This window comes from Neodiprion fabricii, chromosome 4, assembly GCF_021155785.1.
Source record: "Neodiprion fabricii isolate iyNeoFabr1 chromosome 4, iyNeoFabr1.1, whole genome shotgun sequence".
Classification (NCBI taxonomy): Eukaryota; Metazoa; Arthropoda; class Insecta; order Hymenoptera; family Diprionidae; genus Neodiprion; species Neodiprion fabricii.
Window position 1 is genome coordinate 29,544,584 of NC_060242.1, and position 19,566 is coordinate 29,564,149.

Sequence of the window (19,566 nt, forward strand, 5' to 3'; positions counted from 1 at the left end):
TAGAGGATATGCGGTCTTATCGCTGCAGCGATGGGAGTTGGAAACCCATTCATGACTATATCCGTGCTTTCTGATCACGGAGATTTTCCTAATTACCAATTATATGCCATGTCGAAAATCCGCTTCAAATTGGTTTTATTATACGGCACCGTGTAACGGCGTCTGGGGTATCTGTGGCTACATTAGACATTCTACCCCTCGCATCTGAGGTAACTTTCCCAATTTCTCAAGTCTTTAATTGCCAAGTTAAGGGCGGGAGAAGAACGGTATTCCTTTGTCCCATCTCTTCCGGATCGGCCGACTCTTGTATACCGGGGGGAAACTTTTCTCACTTATATTCTTTTTTCACCCCCGCGCTAGCTTTTGAAAATCGATTCTATTTCAACTCTCGACTCAGCCTCTCTTTGCCGTCCGCGAATTTACACTTTTCGGATTATTTCCCGATAAAACTTCGAGCCCCGAAAGTATTTCCGGATCAACGCTCGCTCGATGGCGAATTCCCGAATTCGCGTTGTGAACATATAAAATATTTCATTCCCAAACTGAACATTTCGTAAGGCTGTTTTCGCTACAAATAATGCCTGTGTAATTTCATTTCCTCTTCCAGATGGCGTTCCTCCAAAGCAGATCGGTATCCTTGGTCGACATGTACATCGACAATACGGAACCGAGCGAAAACGTTGGACAGATACAGTTCAGCCTTGAATATGACTTCCAGAACTCTACGCTCATGCTGCGCATCATACAGGTCAGCCATTTTCGCCACGCGTATCAGTCTATATTGTTATTATCTGGAAGTAATTAACATCACAGCACGTTCTGCTCCGTCCGAGCGGTAAGCCGATGCAGCCTTCGACCTTCGATAATAATTCTGCAAATACCTAACTGAATTTCCCTTGCACTGTACCTAGGTACATACCTACGCCTATCTATACGTATGGCGCGCTGTTATTGCTCGAACCCCGGTTCCGTTAACCTATCGAGGCGAAGGTCCTCGTTTTATATTTAGCCTCGAACCCTGCCGGGGGGTGTTTGTTTCCACCCAGCTATTGACCTTCTCGCTCTTGAATAACAACGATGAAAATACGAAATTAAAAACACCCCTGTTTGCACTTGCGCGCTATACTTAAGCGACCAGGGGTTGGTCGGCATTGGAGATTTGTCATTGTCGGACCTTGGCGTGTATCAAGTTTGGACGCACAGCGCCTCAGTAAGAAAATGAGTGTTATTCTTCTCCTTCTTTTTCGGCATGCGACAAATCGAAAAGCTGAGTCGAATTTAAAGGCGTTACGGTTAAGAGGACCTTGCTGCGTGACCGCAAATTATATACACCAATGGGTATATCTGTGTATATACCCTACACAACACGGAGGTTGGAATTAAAGGAGGTCAACAAATCTCAAGGGGGTAAGGGAACTCGTTCCGAAAGTATAAACTTGAGCGAGCGTAAAAAGACGGCGCGGGTGTTCAAGTTTCAGGGTGGGTGGAAAGAGAAAAGTGAAAGGGGGCGAGTGGACAAAAAAACTTCTCTACATCCTTTCACCGCTGACTTATTCAACTCCCCTGTACAGACCGACATTATCTCAGGCATAAATTAATCTGAATAAATATACCGGGGATCGTATAACAGAAGCGAAATGTCCGTCGCTACGGCTGACGAATACCTTGAAACTCGATTGCCAAGTCGTAAAAACGGAACTACTCGCTAAGAACGATCTCTGCTTATCCTTGAATTTAGCAAAGGATTATACAGAGAATAATTTAAAGTAATGAAAAGAAAAATCGAAACGAGAAAGCGCTGAAGAATTTCCTAGAACGAAATACGACCCGCGATTAAACCTTGATTTCCCAAATCGATTCCGTAAAACTAATTTCCTGATTGCCGTCCGTAGGCGAGAAAACGTGGGCCTAAAAATCATTCGGCAAGTTGAAATTCGCCACGCGGAGAAGTTCGACTAAACTCACAGGTTGAGAACCATTCGTCAACTGTATACGAGGCGGAGTAGTGAGTCGGGGTGGTTTTCATACCCTGTCCGTAAGTTTGACATGATCAAGGTATATGATACCCCTCAGGTCCTCAATTTCAGCACCGAAGGCCGTGTCTATTACTACAACTCACCCTTTATCCGCGGTGTGAAACTCGCGGGTGAGAGATGAACAGTCGTCAAAGATGCGAGAGATCGAAATTTTCCAGCGAAATACGTATATGTATGTATAATGTACCTATATAATCCATATATTACGACAAGTCTGACACACTCCGCATTACGACTGATCGGGGTGCGAAAATTGCCGAATCATCCCTACTGGCGGGGTGAGATTCGAAATTTTGAGGGAAGCCAGTGAGAAATTGTGATTGTCAAGCGGCTTTGATAAATCGTCAATTTCCCCGGTTTTCTAGTCATTTACGGGCTGCAGTTTCCTTAGACCCGTTTTCACCTCACCGTGCAACACGAGCGTCATATCCTCGTTAGCGATTTCATCCGCCCTTACGATCAGACTAACTATTTCCGGCGAGCTTTTTGTTCATTCTCAAGTTCCCCCAGGCGCTGTTTCTTGGCGTTTGACGTAATCGGCGGACGCGATTATTGTCAGCTTGAAATCGGTAATCCCCCAGGTCCTCGAGAGGGTCAAGTTTCGGCAATTAGAATGTGACGCAGTCTTTACAAAGAAAGAGAAGTGCGCGACCGTGGTCTATCCGTGGGTATTAAGCGAGGGGGAAGACGGAAAAAAATTAAGCAGGACAGACCTAGCTCAAAATTGAAAAAAATATCTCATTCTAATGTCCCCCGGGAATCCGTATAACCTACCGCCGATATCTGTTCGTGCCTCCGGCTGATTTCCCGATTTATTTCGCATCCCATTGTGGTACGTACACGTATGTTTGCCCTCGTGCTGAGTCGCTGCCAATCTTCAACTCGCCCAGATCCATTCTCTTGATACTCCCGACCGTTTCGGTGATTGACGATTGCAATTTAAGGGCGGAACTCGCCTATAGATCGGCATGGAGACAATTTCCCGTGTATCGCCAACTCGGCTCGACTAAAATAAGTGGGGAAAAAATCCTATCATTTTTAGCGTTGTTCCAAGGCCATTGTTCACATGTCAATGGTTCCTTCCATTGTAAGGTTGAATAAAGGATCGCATTCCCAGTGATACTTCGCGCCTTTAATCACCGCTATCAACTCGTGCAAATAATTCGTATGGTTTTAAGTCACATTCTGTTTCTTACGTCTTGCTAGACGGTGTCACATTGGACAGAATCCGACGCTTAGTCTTGCCTTGGGTAATGACTGCCAAATGAAAAGTTATAGATTTCTATCGCGTGCCTCGACCTGAGGACAAAATCCAATTTAAGAGTCAGTTTAAAAGAGACCGGGCCAAACATTTACCGTGGTTTGAATCTGAATACAGATGCAAGAATTCTCTGATAGGATGGTAGCTGCTCGTCACTGAAAACTTTCTTAATTTAGCAAAAAAAAAAAAAACGTGAAAGCTCGTTAAACGACCGTTTCGTTTCTCCGAGGTCAGAGTAAGTCACAGAAGTGCCTAATTAACTAAACGAGCCGTACGGAGCTCACGAATTCGGCTGATTGTTTAAAAGCGTAACGATACCATGGCACTCGGATTTATTCTACTCAGCCATCTCCCCCCGCTCAGTCGTCGTGACTCATTTTGGCACGTTATAAATTACGCGAATTATTCACGATCTCTCCCTCGTCGTTCATCATCTCAATCGATTTTTTACTATAAATTATATGACGTTGGAACGAGGCGCAAATCTTAGGATTTTGAAATCCAAATGCTGGAGAGAACCTGGTTCAGTTTTAATACGACCGCATGATTATCTACGTCGAATCATGTACCCCGTTCAAGTATAAAACTTTCGTTCCATTAACTGAGTCTCGTAAGTCTGGCTTATACGAAGCAGCAACTCCCTCGATAAACTGCAGCGATTTCACTTTGTTGGTGGTTTAGGGCGCCAGGGTGCGGTTTTTATTCGTGCCCTTGACAAAACTGTAAAATCGCGACAGCCGTATTATAACGCCGAGATTGATCGACGGCGCTGAGTGAACGGTAAGCCGATAATTCTATCCTTGAGCATTCCGTAACTAAAATCCCACAAATTCCTCACGATTTCACGATTCCTTCGTGAGGTTGCGGAAGATTTCGCGATAGTCAACCGGCAGGGGCGAAGAGGATGGCGGGGGATTTTCGATACAAATTCAAGTACGAGGGAATAAAAGAATTGAGAGGACTCGATACAAAAGGGACGAGAGGTTCGTCGAGTATCCGACGTTACTTTCTACCGCTTGACTGTCAGGACGAACTTAGCTGACGACAGACGAGACGAGAGGAAATATCTTTGACGAGGAGGGTTGATATACCCTACTTAAGATTTGATTTTTCGCAAAGGGGATGAAAAAATGAGAAAAATGCCAGCGCTGTGCGTGAGGACAACAAAGACGCCGCAAGCTCTCTGTAACGTTGTACGAATTTAAACAAGCGAAGGGGCGGGCGTGCAATTAAAGCGATTAGACGAGATCGCCTCTCACTTTCATTTCACCCAACTTGATCCCGCTTTCAAAGGGTTGTGACACTATCATCAACGAGCATATTTTATTACGTGACCAGCATACTTTATATGGCTCGATCCGCCAACTTTTAGCTAGCTTTTTAGGGTAAAACTTTCCATCTAGCTGCAATTTGGATGTATTAAAATGTACGTAACATAAAGATACAAATATCTTGTAATTCTTAGGCCTTTAGGATTTACCGTTTGTGGGAAATTCGTTACTTAATTTCGACACATTTTCGAAGTGAACCTTTGTCTTTGAATTTTCAGAGATCCCCGGAATATTTATACCAATTACGTATGATCCCATTTTAATCCCACTCTCAAAATTCTAGGATACGTTTCAAAATATCTTATCTTTTCGCACGGTAAAATAAAAAAAAAATTATGTTTTAGACCTTTAAGGTACTTTCTGAGGATCCACGTTGAAGTGGAATTCATGTTTGGAAAAGTCGGACTTCTTTTATGCAAAAAATACATTAGTTCATGATTGATTTCTGACGACAGGGAGTGTTAAAAATTTTAAGACTGAAGGTTCAATTCGATATCGTGATGAAATTTATCAACGTGTCACTCGTAAACAGTAACGCCTCGGGGCTTTAAAATTCTGAGACTCTCATATCTCAGCGTACATAAACTTTCTGACGATTTCCAAATTTTCACGCTATAAAGCTGACGGAAGATCGGTGGATCGGCCTATTTTGTTCAGTGATTCGGTCAGCTTTAATCGTCACTCTTCGATTTTATTTAATCTAGAAGCTTTTGTCTTATTTAACAAAATGCACGTGCAGTCGAGGCGGGACTCGTATAAAAAAAAAAAAAAAAGAAATCTCGGTGGGATTTGAAGGTTCCTATTCAAAATGGAAGAACCGTGAAGCTTGCACGCGTTTTGAGAAACACTGGGAAACCCGATCGACCGCTTGGCGCAAAATGGGACCTAGGATTCTAGTACCTTCTGTGTAATAATTATGTAGTGAATAGGTATGTACGTTGCATAACACGATAAACATACAGGATCTATCTAAACTGAGTTACTAAAATTATCACAACAATGGTAATTGCCTTACCGTTGTAAGTACCACGGATTATACGGTGTTATAGGGATTGTAAATGGAGCAGACTGCGAGTGGTTCTCCACTCGCACTTCGCACGTTTTGTTCAAGTCAACAGATCAATAATATGCCTGCAGTGTGAAATACTCTCACAACTTATACGTTTTTCTGCTATCAATCTCTAGCGGGATCGCGTTGATTAGACCAGCGGAATCTTTCGCGACTCTATATTGACTTATTCTCCAACCTTTTTCCCCTGATCCTGACTGTTACACTAGTGACGATAAGTCATGTAGGTATAATATTTATCAAGTTGGCCAGTTCATCTCTAACATTGACGGACTGGGGCGTGGAGATTGGACATGCGGATATACGAGGTGCACAAGGGGACGAATTCGGGGTGAATTTATCATTATTATCTGCCAGAACCCAGAATGTAGGGAGGGAGAGAGAACTCGTTGACATCTTAAGCCGTATATCGCGAGCCACGCAGCTGTGGTCGGTCGTTTGTCATTTTTCAAAACTATGTCACGTGGGCCGAAACTCGTGAGCATCATTCGGGGTATAACGACGGTTTCCGTTATAAGTGTATAATTTTTTTTCGCTACGCGTGTCATCGTGTCTCACAGGACGAAGTTTCGCAAGACTTGGTAATTTTTCTTTCTCTTGTTCTTTTTATGCAAATTTCCAAGAAAGTTTTGCGGGAAGATCGCAATCCTCGAGGACTAAGATCGAGAGGTGTTGTATCCGTATGGCGTGAGAAAATACAGTACGGTACAACGTACCCTTCGTGATGAGTTCTACAGATGATGGCAATCAGACAACGTCAGGAGAACAAGCCGGTGCCTTTTCAGAATGGCAAAGAAACTTTTTCCCACTTCCTGTTTCGAAGAAATCCCGGATTGCAAGCCCGAAGGAAAACAGAATACTGGCGCCGTATCCATCAGGAATAGAAACTCGTTCCTACAGCGTTCCTTAACTTCTCCAAGGAAGTAAGCATGTACATATGTGTACAACTATCCACCGTTACAAAAGTTAGAACTGCTTTATATAGAAGTTACCTATGTACATACCCAGCAGCAGCAGCAGCAGCATCAGCAGCATCAAGATGAACTTGTTTGCTAGGGTATAGAGAGGAATCACAAAGAAGAGCAATTAATCCTGAATGAAATCCTTCGTCGTGAAGGTACGTCAACGGGTTTTCTTTCCGTTCCACACGACCGTAGTACCGCGAGTCTTTGAAACGGACGCGTTAAAAATGCAAAACCAACCTATCCCAATACTGGAGTGCAAGTATATATGTATATACGTTACTGCGGTACAAGGGAAAAGAGCTATGCGATAGGATGAGAAAAATGTTTAAAGAAAATGAAACAAATAACCTGTGACTTACCGTTAGAGCAGGAAGAATAGCGGTATAACCGTTCGAACGAAAGAAGCGTAAATACAAATTTCTGGCAAAATTCAACGACGTTCACAATGGCGTTCGCCTTTTTACGTAACACCTTTCGTCGATTTAACTAAGCAACATCAAACTGTTCGATTTTTCGCCAAAGTTGCCTACACAAATATTGGAAAATTGCTTCCACGCCCGACACGATTACCATGTTGATCAGCATAAAGCTAAAAGATACCTAAAAATTTTTCTTCTCGTAAAATTTTTTTCACCTTGAATTTCGCTTTAATTCAAGAAAAGTTGTTCCGTACCTGAAAGGATGAATTTATGACAGAAAAAAATTTCATCCGTTAAATTATGCTATGTATCATATCAGTGAAACGTTATTTATGAAAGGATATAAACGAATGCTATTTTACTCAGACCTTTTGCTCACGGGAAAGGCTTCCGATTGAATCCAATACCAGCTACTTCAAAGCATTCGTTGATTTTTATTGGTACCCCGTATAAGGCTGGTGCCTATAGACCATAAACTTCAAACGGGAGAAATTTCCGCATCAGAAATTCACGACCACGAATCTAATGTAATGATTGGCTCTGTAACGAGTAACGCAGATCGGTTCGGTAATACATCGGTTCATTTTTCTAAACCAAATATTGAATATCCCGCTTTCTCTTCCGCAGGAGTGGTTTGAGGGCATGATCAATTCAAATGAGATATGTTCAGCATCAAACTTGGGCGAATGTTTCCAGTCCATGAAATTCAAGTGACCAGCATAAGCTATAACTTGTAGTTGTATAAGACTTTGAATTCGAAACTACGTATACCTAAAAATAAACCATATACCTATAGGGAATAATATCAAATTATCTCCGAGTTCGTGACAAGAACGAGCAAGTGAATACGGTACGGTGACGTGCTATTAAATTTCGCGAACTCGGTGATTCTGCTTACCACAGCAAGTTCTTATCCGCCTTGAGTCAACGCGCAGAATGTATCAAGGGTACAATATGCACGTGCACGTGTAACCGTTTCGCGAGAGGAAATTGATTAGTTCAGTACCGGAAAGTTCTTCGGTAGTACTTTTCTTTTTCACCTTCTATATCTCCGACTCAACCACTGCTCCGTGCTTTTCGACAGATATTTCTTGAAATCCACTTGATGCAGAGAGCTTAAATTTGATTCACTCACGGGTTTCAGGGTAAAGATTTACCGGCTAAGGACCTGTCGGGGACGTCGGATCCCTACGTTAGGGTCACGCTATTGCCGGACAAGAAACACCGTCTGGATACAAAGATCAAAAGAAGAACCCTAAACCCAAAGTGGAACGAAACCTTCTACTTTGAAGGCAAGTATTGGTAATCAATTTTGAATTGACTCGACAAGCGATATCTGTGATGCAACACGCCCGTTCGCAGGTGAAAATCATTCGACCATTTTTCGTACAATTTTCTTCCGAACTTAGGATCAGCCGGGCTTGTTTATCCGCGAATTACATTACCGAGGTCGCGTCCCGTGTGAAACCGTATATGACTTCAATTACTGGTCAATACCAGGGGAGAAGCTCCATAGTAACGAGACGACGGGACATTCGAAACTCGTGATTTCGCAAACGCGTTCTGCGGTCTCAGATTCTCCCGATGCGTATATTCGATACGCAGAGCCAGAGAAACGATGAAAAGAACGAAGATTCGACTACCAGTTTTTCAATGTTTATTTTTTGCCTGGTGTTATATTTCAGTGCCGTAAAAGAATCTCGTCACGTGCTAATAAATTTCGTTTGTCAATTTCCCACGTGATTTCCGGGGAGAAAATTGTACAAACTCGCAATTTTGTCACATTATTCGATACACGTTTTGACACGTGCCTCGTTATTTTCTCCGCAGGTTTTCCTATACAAAAGCTCCAGAGCAGAGTTCTTCATCTTCACGTGTTCGACTACGACCGATTTTCGAGGGATGATTCAATCGGGGAAATGTTTCTTCCCCTCTGCCAGGTAATTTAACGTTATTATTGGTCGTTTTTTCTGGACGTTGAAAAAGATGCCGGGAAAATTATGTTACATTTTTTTTTCTACCCTCGTTTAATAAATGCTCCGGGAGGCGGGTTAATATACCACCGCACACTCTCGAACAGCGAACACCTATTTACAAACACTTTTGCCCGCTAATCTAGACAAAACATCTATATACGCGTTTCAACGGGCAAATCGAGAGTAAAAATTAACAAGCCGCAATAACCGCTCGCTAATTTCAGCGGCATATCCACTTGCGCATCGACCTTCGCTGCTGGTCTGCGTATACAAAACTTGCAACCAAGCCCCAGACTGCTTTATTGACTAGATAATGTTAAAGGGACACGTCCGTGAAATTCTGAATTTTTTTGACGGACATGAAGTTTAAAGTACATCGTTATATTTTCACTAAACAAATAGTTCCTTGTCTGTTTTAAGTGATTTTAATCAGTGGGTATATTTCAAAAAGCGCTTTGCGTCGCAATTTTCTCTCGGAACAATTTGAAAAAGTTTCACAGATTTCCTGTATGTAACGTGGGGGATTAAAAGTTGGCATTAAATTTACAAGCTACATGTAACGAACATGTTGAAATTTGGTATCAAAATTATTTCTGGAATTAAAATTTTCTATACCACAAAACTTTTTCTTGTTGAAATTTAACCGAATACTTTCGATCGCAATTGAGTGGCGAAATTTGACGGCCACCAGGAAAGCTGTGAAATCATTTAAAATTTTTATGAGATTTTCGTACCATGCCGGAAAGAGCCTTTTGAAAAGCACCAATGTTCGTCATGGTTTAAACCAATATCTAAAAACCTACCGATTACAATCAGTTTAAACAGACAGACGTGTACTTCGTTTAAGAAAACTTTATTGACAGTTAAAAATGCAGGTCAATCGAAGTAGTTTGGAGTTTCACTAACATGTCCCATAAATTCGTTGCATAAATTTGCAGTAATCTATTACATTATCCTGGAACTATATACCTGTTCAATTTTCCTCGACATTTCACTGACTGTTCCGTAAAATTGAAATCTGACTATTTGCAAACGGTGATGCGGTGAAACTGTGAAATTTTTTCTGGGTAGGTGGATCTCTCCGAAAAACCATCGTTTTGGAAGGCACTTAAACCACCGGCGAAGGACAAGTGCGGAGAGCTTTTGTGCTCGTTGTGCTATCATCCTAGCAATTCGATCCTGACGCTTGGTTTGCTCAAGGCAAGAAACCTGAAAGCGAAAGACATCAATGGAAAATCTGGTGAGCTTATGCGAACATTAATTTTTCTCTAACTTTCATTTTTCACCAGGTAAGCTGTTCTGTATGCAGGTTGAATATCGTAACACATGATTGATGAACCCCAGGGTTATCCTTGACGTTTCGAAATCTTAATCACGCATGTGATATATCGTTACCAGCTTGAGATAAGAAATTTTCTTTGCGATAGTAATTCACCGGAGCTTTCGACGGTACAGAATGGAAGAACACCTGTTCTTACGTGTAGAAGGCTCACACGTACATGATGCATCGGCTGGATGCACGTTTCAAGATGATTGATGACGCGTACTCAGCTGTTGTGCGTAGAATTTATTGAACCGTTGGGTTACTACTTATGTTTTCAGATCCGTACGTGAAAGTGTGGCTTCAGTTCGGCGACAAACGAATGGAAAAGCGCAAGACGCCTATATTCAAGTGCACCTTGAATCCCGTGTTCAACGAGGCTTTCTCCTTCAACGTACCCTGGGAGAAAATACGCGAATGTTCGTTGGTCGTGATGGTCATGGACTTTGACAATATCGGGAGGAACGAACTAATAGGTCGTATTCAGCTAGCGGGTAGGTCTCCATGGGCTTTATCCTAGAATAATCATATCCCCTCGACCGTGCATCGCTACGTGAATTCTTTTGCACAGAATCCGCAGCTTCTCTTCTTGGAATTTTTATCCCCTCATTCGAAACCAATTTTCTATGTACACCGTAGTTCGTGGTCACCACCCATTTATGCATCGGAAATTTGGTACGATAATTTTCTTAAGATAAAAGCTGCTTTTAATTGCGGCTTATAAAATTGAAGCTATGAGCTGATCGAATATTCATATAGATGGAATATTTCAATGGAATCTGGCACTTAACTCAGAGTGTTTGGTATCGCCGATTATGAATTTAATCTCAACCAATCGGGGTTATACAGACAGATTTGTGACGAACAATATCGCGAGTGTTTCAATCAAGCACCTATCCGAGATCGGCGAAGTATCAATTGAGGCACCGTAATTACCGCAGCCATTTTATTTCAGGGAAAACCGGAAGTGGGGCTACAGAGACAAAGCATTGGCAAGACATGATCACTAAGCCAAGGCAAACGATCGTTCAGTGGCACCGTCTGAAACCCGAGTAAGAGAAATTGAAAGTGAAAACAAAGCTTATTTTCCTGTGACCTTCCGCAGCTCGCTGCAAGTCTAGCGACGACCTGCCGCACGCTCCGGGTTCCCCGTCTAGTGACGTAAGTACGCTGCGGACATGCAGAAAAGTTCGAAAACCGGCCGACATCCGGCTTAGGGTTAAGGGTCACGAAAAAGACGAGGATGAGGAGACGGAGGCGGAGGAGGAGAGGTAGAGAAACGGGGATGAAACTCATCGAGGCATCGTCGAGGTCTTCAACGAACTGCGAAGCTACTTTAAGTTTTACTTTCAGCGCGTCCCGCTTTCCGGTTGTCCGCACGTCCTCTTCAAATATCACGTAATATGATTGACATTTATATGTATATCCAATGGGTACCTTATATACCTGGAGAAAAAACGCGCGTTTGACGCTGCATGACGCCTCAAGCGTTTTCTGAGCAAAATTTTACATACAATACAGATTGAAATCTATGATCTACTACTATTATACGTACATACGTATATTACTTGCATTTCCACAACGAGAAGGATTGAAATCTGTCGCACCTGCGAGCGCATACCTGCGGTAAATGGTACACAGGTGTAACTGTTACAAAATTTGGTGAGGAGAATTGGCGTTTCGTGAAAAAGATAAGGTAATTTAAACACATATAAATATACATATATTGTGATATATATATATATATATATATATTATATGCATTTTGGTGTGTATAGGCTTGTATTTCAGGAATGCGCTTGTGTAGCGCAATGTTTCTAGCTGACCCCTGTTTGATTTTCATACAACGTCAGGTGTCAATTGACTGGCTGATTAAAAGTTAGCCTGATTCTGTATTTGTGTGTCCGACGAGTTTTCACCAAATTAATGTAACAATATTTTGGTACAGATCTATATGAAATTGATCGATGAAGTGCATGTACTGTAAAAACATGTTCAATTTTAATAGGGTACACGTAACGCGCGCGTTACTTTTTCGACCTGGACTAGAGACCCGTTTTGAATGTAATAACATTTTTGAAGATTTTTATTTTTACTTCATAGTAATACAGTCTAGTAAAAATCCGAGGAGAAAGAAGGAAATAATAGTAATAATATTAATAATAACAATAATAACAATAATAATAATAATAATGAGAATAATTATTATATTAATAATAATAATAATAATACTAACAACAATAATAATAATAATACTAACAATAATAACAATACATTAATGATACAAAGAAATAAGCTATAGAATATTACATACGATAGAGAGAAACTGTACTTCTCGTATATAATATACGTGAAAATTATAGCTGATTGTTGAATTGTTAAGTGAAAAAACTGATACCTACGTATTTTCGGTGCTTGCGTGATAGGCAAGATTTCGAAGGAAATTATCTATGTGCCAAGCCAGTGTGGTGATTATTTTTTATTATTTTATTCTTATTTCGCTCAGACGATGAATTTGCCCATCTAAGTCTAACATCGTACAGTAACACCCGTATATTTATAATCGATTCCCTTTTTATTCTGTAGGACTGAAAGATTTATCACATCTTAACCGTTTCAATCTTTCAGAACTTACGCGAACTATATTACATGTATGAGCACGACGCTGTAGGAATGCGATACGTATACAATATACAATATACATGTATACCTACATTTCAGTACCTACTTATTAAATTACACGTACAGTATAAGTTTGTAATGATAACTTGATATTCCGTTGGCGTGTTATCTTTTTTGTCACGCTATGACGCCTGTCGGGAAATCTATAACCGGAGAAAGTAAGAAATAGTGAAATTCACTAGGTATATGTTGTGAAATTTAGAGCCGATGTATAATTTTTGTTTTACTGAAGCGTATATTGAATCGTTTAATTCGAAATTGATATATATGTGCACAATACCTATGTGCAGATTTAAAAATAGCAGGAAAATATAATTGTCAGTGATTAAACTTTTTTCTCAATTCAGTATTCTTATCCATAAATTGGAAGATATTCGAGTTATTTAAAAATAATTTCTGATAAATACGTAGCTGTAAATTTGATGTGATGTAGTGTTGAATTATCACAGCGCACGTTTAACCATTTGAGGCGCACATTTTTCTACTGAAGAAATTTAGAAAATCATAGGTGAGCTCTAGGTTTTCATGGTCGCTGATTGCGATTCTAAAGTCAAAATAACGAATTACAAAATGGCAGAATAAAATGTGCAAAAATGTATTACAAATATGAAAATAACCAAGAGTAAACAAAAAAGGTGGGACGTATACATCCCACTGCCCCTCAAAGGGTTAATGCACAACTTTTGTAGTACACGATCGTCTTACGTAACCAGACATTTTGCCATTTTTCATGGAATAATTTCACAAATATCTCCACCCCCCTAGATTTCTCAACTTTACTCTTATTTTTTCATTTTATATCATTCTCTTCAAACTAGACAATCCTATTAGAAAAATTAATTTCAGTTGTTCCAGTGTTCATAACAGCCAGTTCGAGACCATTTTGCGCGCTGTCACCCCTGATTATTTTTATACATATCACTTCAACTAAACTGCATCGCGATTTAATCAATTTTACGTACAATCATAACCTGGAAATTTTTTTCTTTTTTAGTAAATCGAGGTAACATTTTCAAAAATTTAACTCTCTCTTTCAAAATCGTATGTAAATTTTTTCTACGATCAAATAATTGTGTGTAAAGTGCGGAAGTTTTGACGATAAGATGAAACATTTTCCGTGGATTTAGTTTCAAAAACAACGATTCAGTATAAATCATCCGACTGTGTGCAAGTATAATTCCATACTCTGCAGCTATGAAAGAAATTTACGAATAGGTTTTCCAACCAGAGTACTAAGAGTCGGGCTAAAAAATGGGATCCAGAACACGCTGTAACACCGTTTCTTAACTATCGCGTAAGATCCGCGGAAGCTGATTATTGGTAAAAATATAAGTAGACAAAGCTTGCTAATTGTAAGTAATTCCTTACGGGTTCGCAGAATTTCACAATGTGAAATATTTCTATTGGATCGAACAAAAACAATGGGAGATTATCAAACGACAGAGGAGGAGAAAATTCGTTGGCACTTCAACCAAAAATATTTTTTTCTCCGTCGGATACTCGCGGTGCAAAAGGAAGAGGCTGCGGGAAAAAAGTGGAACTGTAATATAGGTGTAAGCACAAACTGCAACTCTTCGTATAAAGGGATTCGAGGATGTAATTCGTTCTATTTGTGAAGGATACTCAAGGGCTTTGTGTGACGCTTATAATGCAAATGCGCGAGCAGAAAGATGCTCGATCCGTATCAATAACAGAAGCCTCTGAACAAGCGATATCTGAACAAAGATTCAGCAGACGATGTCTGTGAGAAGTAAAAGAAATTCTTTGGAGGAAGGGTCGCGTCAAAAATTATGCGATATAAGATACGTATTGTGAAGTGTGTATGAGTGAAATTGCTTAATGATCCGCGTACTCTTGTCGTACAAGGCTTGATTTTTTCATTCAACATCGAACTGGTAATTATAGTCGCAGACCACCGGGACTGAGGATCCTGAAATTAATAATAGCAATCTACAAAGGAAAGATATTTTTGACGGAAATTTTTTATTGAGAAGCAAGATATATTTCGGTGAATTTCAAGTAATAAATTGTGATTGGTGTACCTTATTGAATACACTGACAATATTGTTATAACGGTGTATTTGATGTATAGTCTGCTGTGGTTGACTGTCTATATAATGTTTATGTATATATATATGCATATATACATATATATACATAAAAATGTCTCGATTTATGATGGATAAAATTGTATCGTCAGGCAATTTTGCTTACACGTCACTGACACTTCGAGCAACACCGATCCGTATACTCTACTCATGCAAATCTGATTCAAACATACTTCTTACGAATTATCAATCGACAATACCGACATAAAAATATCTTTTGGAGCGTTAGTAAATGCGAGTAGCGTTCACTATTATGTCCCAACTTTTGAATGGATCGCTTAAACTATGACAGAACAACCGACTGTATGGTTAAAGTATACACGAAAGAATATCTATATATACATAGATACATATGTATATGTACATGTATATGTATATAGTATATGGTAGAGATTAGTATCTACGTATATAAAATGGATGAATAATCTACAATATGATATAATATGAAATTATATGAATATGTATGTACATATACAAATTGCATACATATATGCTCGTATATGCGCATTATATATTTCTATATTATTGAATAAGTAAATATAAATTACGTAGCACAAAGTTAAATAATATTTGTATGTTGTAGCCTGTATATACACACGAGACATATGTATGTCGCCCAGTTTAAAGAAAGAGTAATTAGAAAAAAAAAATGAATAGTTATAACAAATATATTAGAAAAAAACGAGCTATAGATTTTTTTTATATGAGCCAGTTGTCTGCGAATGTTTGTATACATATATAATGTATGTATGTATATGCATTACATTACAGCTCGGAATACATCGACAGTTTCTGCATATTCTCATTTTATAGTGCTGTAAATGTCGGAGAGAATAAAGAAATGTTTATGGTCAAATATCGCGATTGGAGCGTAAGTTTGAAATCGTAATTGATGAGAGATTAATTTTTTTTTTTCAATACATGTGTTCGAAGCTTGTACAGTTTTATTATTAAATGGAAATGCAGAAGCTGTGATAAAGCATATAAGTTACAAATAAAAGGGCGAGCCACCTGCAGCCTGTAGCAATTATTATATAATTACATAATATTATACGTTTAATGATAATCATTGTTTTTTCTTCGTGTACGATTATATGCTCTCGTGTTTTGCCGAAGAAACTGGGCAAAAGTCAAACATTGCTTGAGTACCTATAGAATTTGGAAAAAGAAGTGAAAACAAAAAAAAAAAAGAAGAAGAAGAGGATAAGGTAAAAAGAATACCACGCGATACATAATTACGTTACGAATCATTACTTTATGTAACGTTACGGTAAGAAATGTTCGATGTTAAACTTGTTGCGCTTTTTCCATTGCGCAGTATAAGAATATACATATAGTGTGCATACATATACTTATTATACACGTGAAACAGCTAGTTTTTTAAAGCGACATTTTTAATTGGAAAGAACTTGACGTCACAACGAAATACCTGCTTCTGTCACTTTATTTTTCAAGCGCCAGATCCTTATCCCAGAGTTATATAAAGGAACTTAAAGAAAAGTCACTGCTGTTATAGTAATTATACAGTATCCTGCTGTAAACGCACGATAATTTCAATGGACTGTTTTAAAACGGTTTATATTTCAATAAAAGAAATATACAATAATTCTCGTACACATACATACATAGTGAATATATTTTTGCTGCGCAATGAACAATCTAGTGAGATGTAGCCATTGTCTGTTTCCGACTTGCTGTGAATAAGTTTACAAATCTTATATACAAAACATTTAGGGCATAGGCACAGTAGTATTCTTGCATATACATATACATATATATATACATAGAACTATAAATTTTTACAATTTATATATTGTGCCTGTGTCTTATTATCCTCCATCTCTTGACACAACTTTCATCAAATAACAAATCTTTATGCCCCAAGAGGAAACGTTCAAAATTCTCAGAAAAATATGTATTTTTTTACTTTGAGTAACGATAATTTTTTTATTCTCTCTCCGGTAACACACCCTACACGCTACTTATACGTGATAAAGGAAGAGAGCTTCGTTGTCTTGCATCCCATGAATAATTAAAGGTATTCCAGTCAGAAAGTTGAATAATGAACTGCGAAAAAGCTTGCACGATTCAACCGTTTATTATCTAATAATGAAAAAATACCGAATAAATTAGAACCGTATAACTTTAACATTCATGGTGAACAGTTTTCATATACCAACACAAAACACGTGAATCACATTGAATATCCAAATGGAAGTTATCTGTTAACTTTTAATAAACGACATTCGGACTACTGATTCTACTTAAACGTCACAATCGATCGCTTTATATTATGTTATTCGAGGTTATTATTTATGATACACATAAGTCAACTACACTGGTTTATCCTTGATTATTAAACACAAATATATAGTCGCAATTTCGTAAAAAAATTTTCTCTCGGTGTAAAATATGTAAAATGTTGTACATGTCTTATATTGCAACGGTGAACTTATTGTTAGTTTGGAAGTCGTATTTGTTGGTAAGATTTGGAGTATGAGGTAGCCACTGCACAATAATTACTGTTAAAAGTATAATCAGAAATTCAGTAAACATTGAAATATACTCGCGGTGAATTCCTTTCGGAGCATAAAGCCTAGACATGTTTCGAAACATCTCAACATTGTCATACAATGCAAGTGTAACCTGCAACAGCATAATCTGATCGTTGTCTAGTAAATTAACTAACAGAATAGAGCTGTCGAGTCGAGTTGTCTAGTTTTCGTTAGAACAATTTAGTATTTTGTTAGACAAAAGGCTCAAGTAGCTAAAATGACCTAGATTTACGTACAGAGTTATAATTCAGGCGAGTGTCTCACCTCATAAATGCATATCCCTATTCATCAGTTCATCTGATCGCCTGCATTTTGAAAAGAACAAATTAAAACTACAGAGGTCGGAAGCTTTCATAATTTCATGGATGATGAACAATGTTTGATTGTCATTTGTAGTATGTAGAATAATTAATTCTATTAATTTTCATATCTCTAGTGTACTTACGCTAAATTCAAATAATGTTAGAAGCACAATTCTGCAGAACATAATTGCAAACGAAAGGGTAATGTGTCTTTCACCGTTCAAAAATAATTCTCCTTTCTGCTTTTGAATTGTTCTTTTGAAATGTATGTTGCAATCACATCATTATCAGGCATAGCTATAAGAAATTGTTAATCTTATATCAAGCCAAGTGTCATTGTATAATTGTATATCACGTACTAGTGTGTTACCTTGTAACAGCCTGCGCCTCCAACTTAACTGAAATTGATTGTAATCACTATTTAACCCTATAACAACCCGGTCCAAGTGTTTTCCTGACCACAATTCAAGTATTCAACTATGGTTTTCTACTAGGATTGCAAACGATGAATAAAAACTCGAACACACTTGAGGTAACGAATCAGTGTTTTCACCGTTTACGATCTCTCTACGCGAGGCATAGGCTGAATCTAAAATTACTGTAGTGCCTGAGAAGTATAATATATTATCTGTATCCGTATTTGAAAGTTACGTGTAACATTGTTGAAAAGAAACATGAACAATTATATCATCAACAGCAATTGGACCGCAACAGAAGGGCAGGGAACAGCATTTATTATTGGAAGCGCAAAGATTTATCGATATCACTGGAAATTTGGGGGATCTAAAATCACACAAATCGGTTTCGAAGGTACTGTAGGTTCAAATAGTGAAATAGCACTCAGCTCCGTGTGCGGAACGCAAACATCTGATTATAAAACTTTGTTTCGATGTTAAAGAAAATCAACTACTCCCTGAGGCAGAAAAAACATAACCATTGTCCAATCAGCTGCGTGTGAGAATCAGGTGAATAACAACCTTTTATACGAATAAAATCGTCTTTGAGTAGATATACTCGTCGATACTTGCGTATACTCGTTCATTTAACACAAGAATTGGATTTTTGAAGTTAAAAATTCACGTGAATGTATAAAACAACGGCACTCTCACAATCAGTTATCGAATGAATGGATTACATACTTCGGATCTTATTCCAACAGCTCGAAATGTGATTCAATTGATTCTCGGTCCCTCAATTGTAAATAGAAATTAGATCTGGCCCATTGCATTCCCGTCTCCGTTACACAGACCCATGTACTGTAAATGTAGTTTAACATTAGTACGAATTAAAAATTGAGAAAAAAATAAATTATTGTATGAAATGTTTGCGGAAAGTGTATTCATTGTGCAAGATTTTAAAAAGGTTCAATATAACAGGCTTGCAGATGTTGCCAAAAAAATTTCGCGAGGCGGGCAACGCGTGTACTTGACCGCTTTATGACGGTCACTCGCAATTGGAGGAAATTAATCCTCGACCCTTTGAGAATACTCGGAATACGAGGGACAAGAGATACTTGGAATCCAGGTACTATAAAGCTTACC

General features: G+C 38.7%; 1 protein-coding gene across 10 annotated transcripts in view; it reads left to right on the plus strand.

The window, feature by feature from the left end:
• LOC124180943 (synaptotagmin-7) overlaps positions 1 to 19,350 on the plus strand; it is a 206,071-nt gene extending 186,721 nt beyond the window's left edge. For all 10 annotated transcript variants that reach the window (XM_046566914.1, XM_046566913.1, XM_046566912.1 and 7 more), the window contains 6 exons: positions 608 to 748; positions 8,226 to 8,373; positions 8,912 to 9,021; positions 10,129 to 10,297; positions 10,660 to 10,872; positions 11,334 to 19,350. In XM_046566914.1, coding sequence (XP_046422870.1) covers positions 608 to 748; positions 8,226 to 8,373; positions 8,912 to 9,021; positions 10,129 to 10,297; positions 10,660 to 10,872; positions 11,334 to 11,434 — 882 coding nt within the window. In that variant the 3' untranslated portion in view covers positions 11,435 to 19,350. The remainder of the gene's footprint in view (positions 1 to 607; positions 749 to 8,225; positions 8,374 to 8,911; positions 9,022 to 10,128; positions 10,298 to 10,659; positions 10,873 to 11,333) is intronic.
• Positions 19,351 to 19,566: the final 216 nt, after the last annotated feature.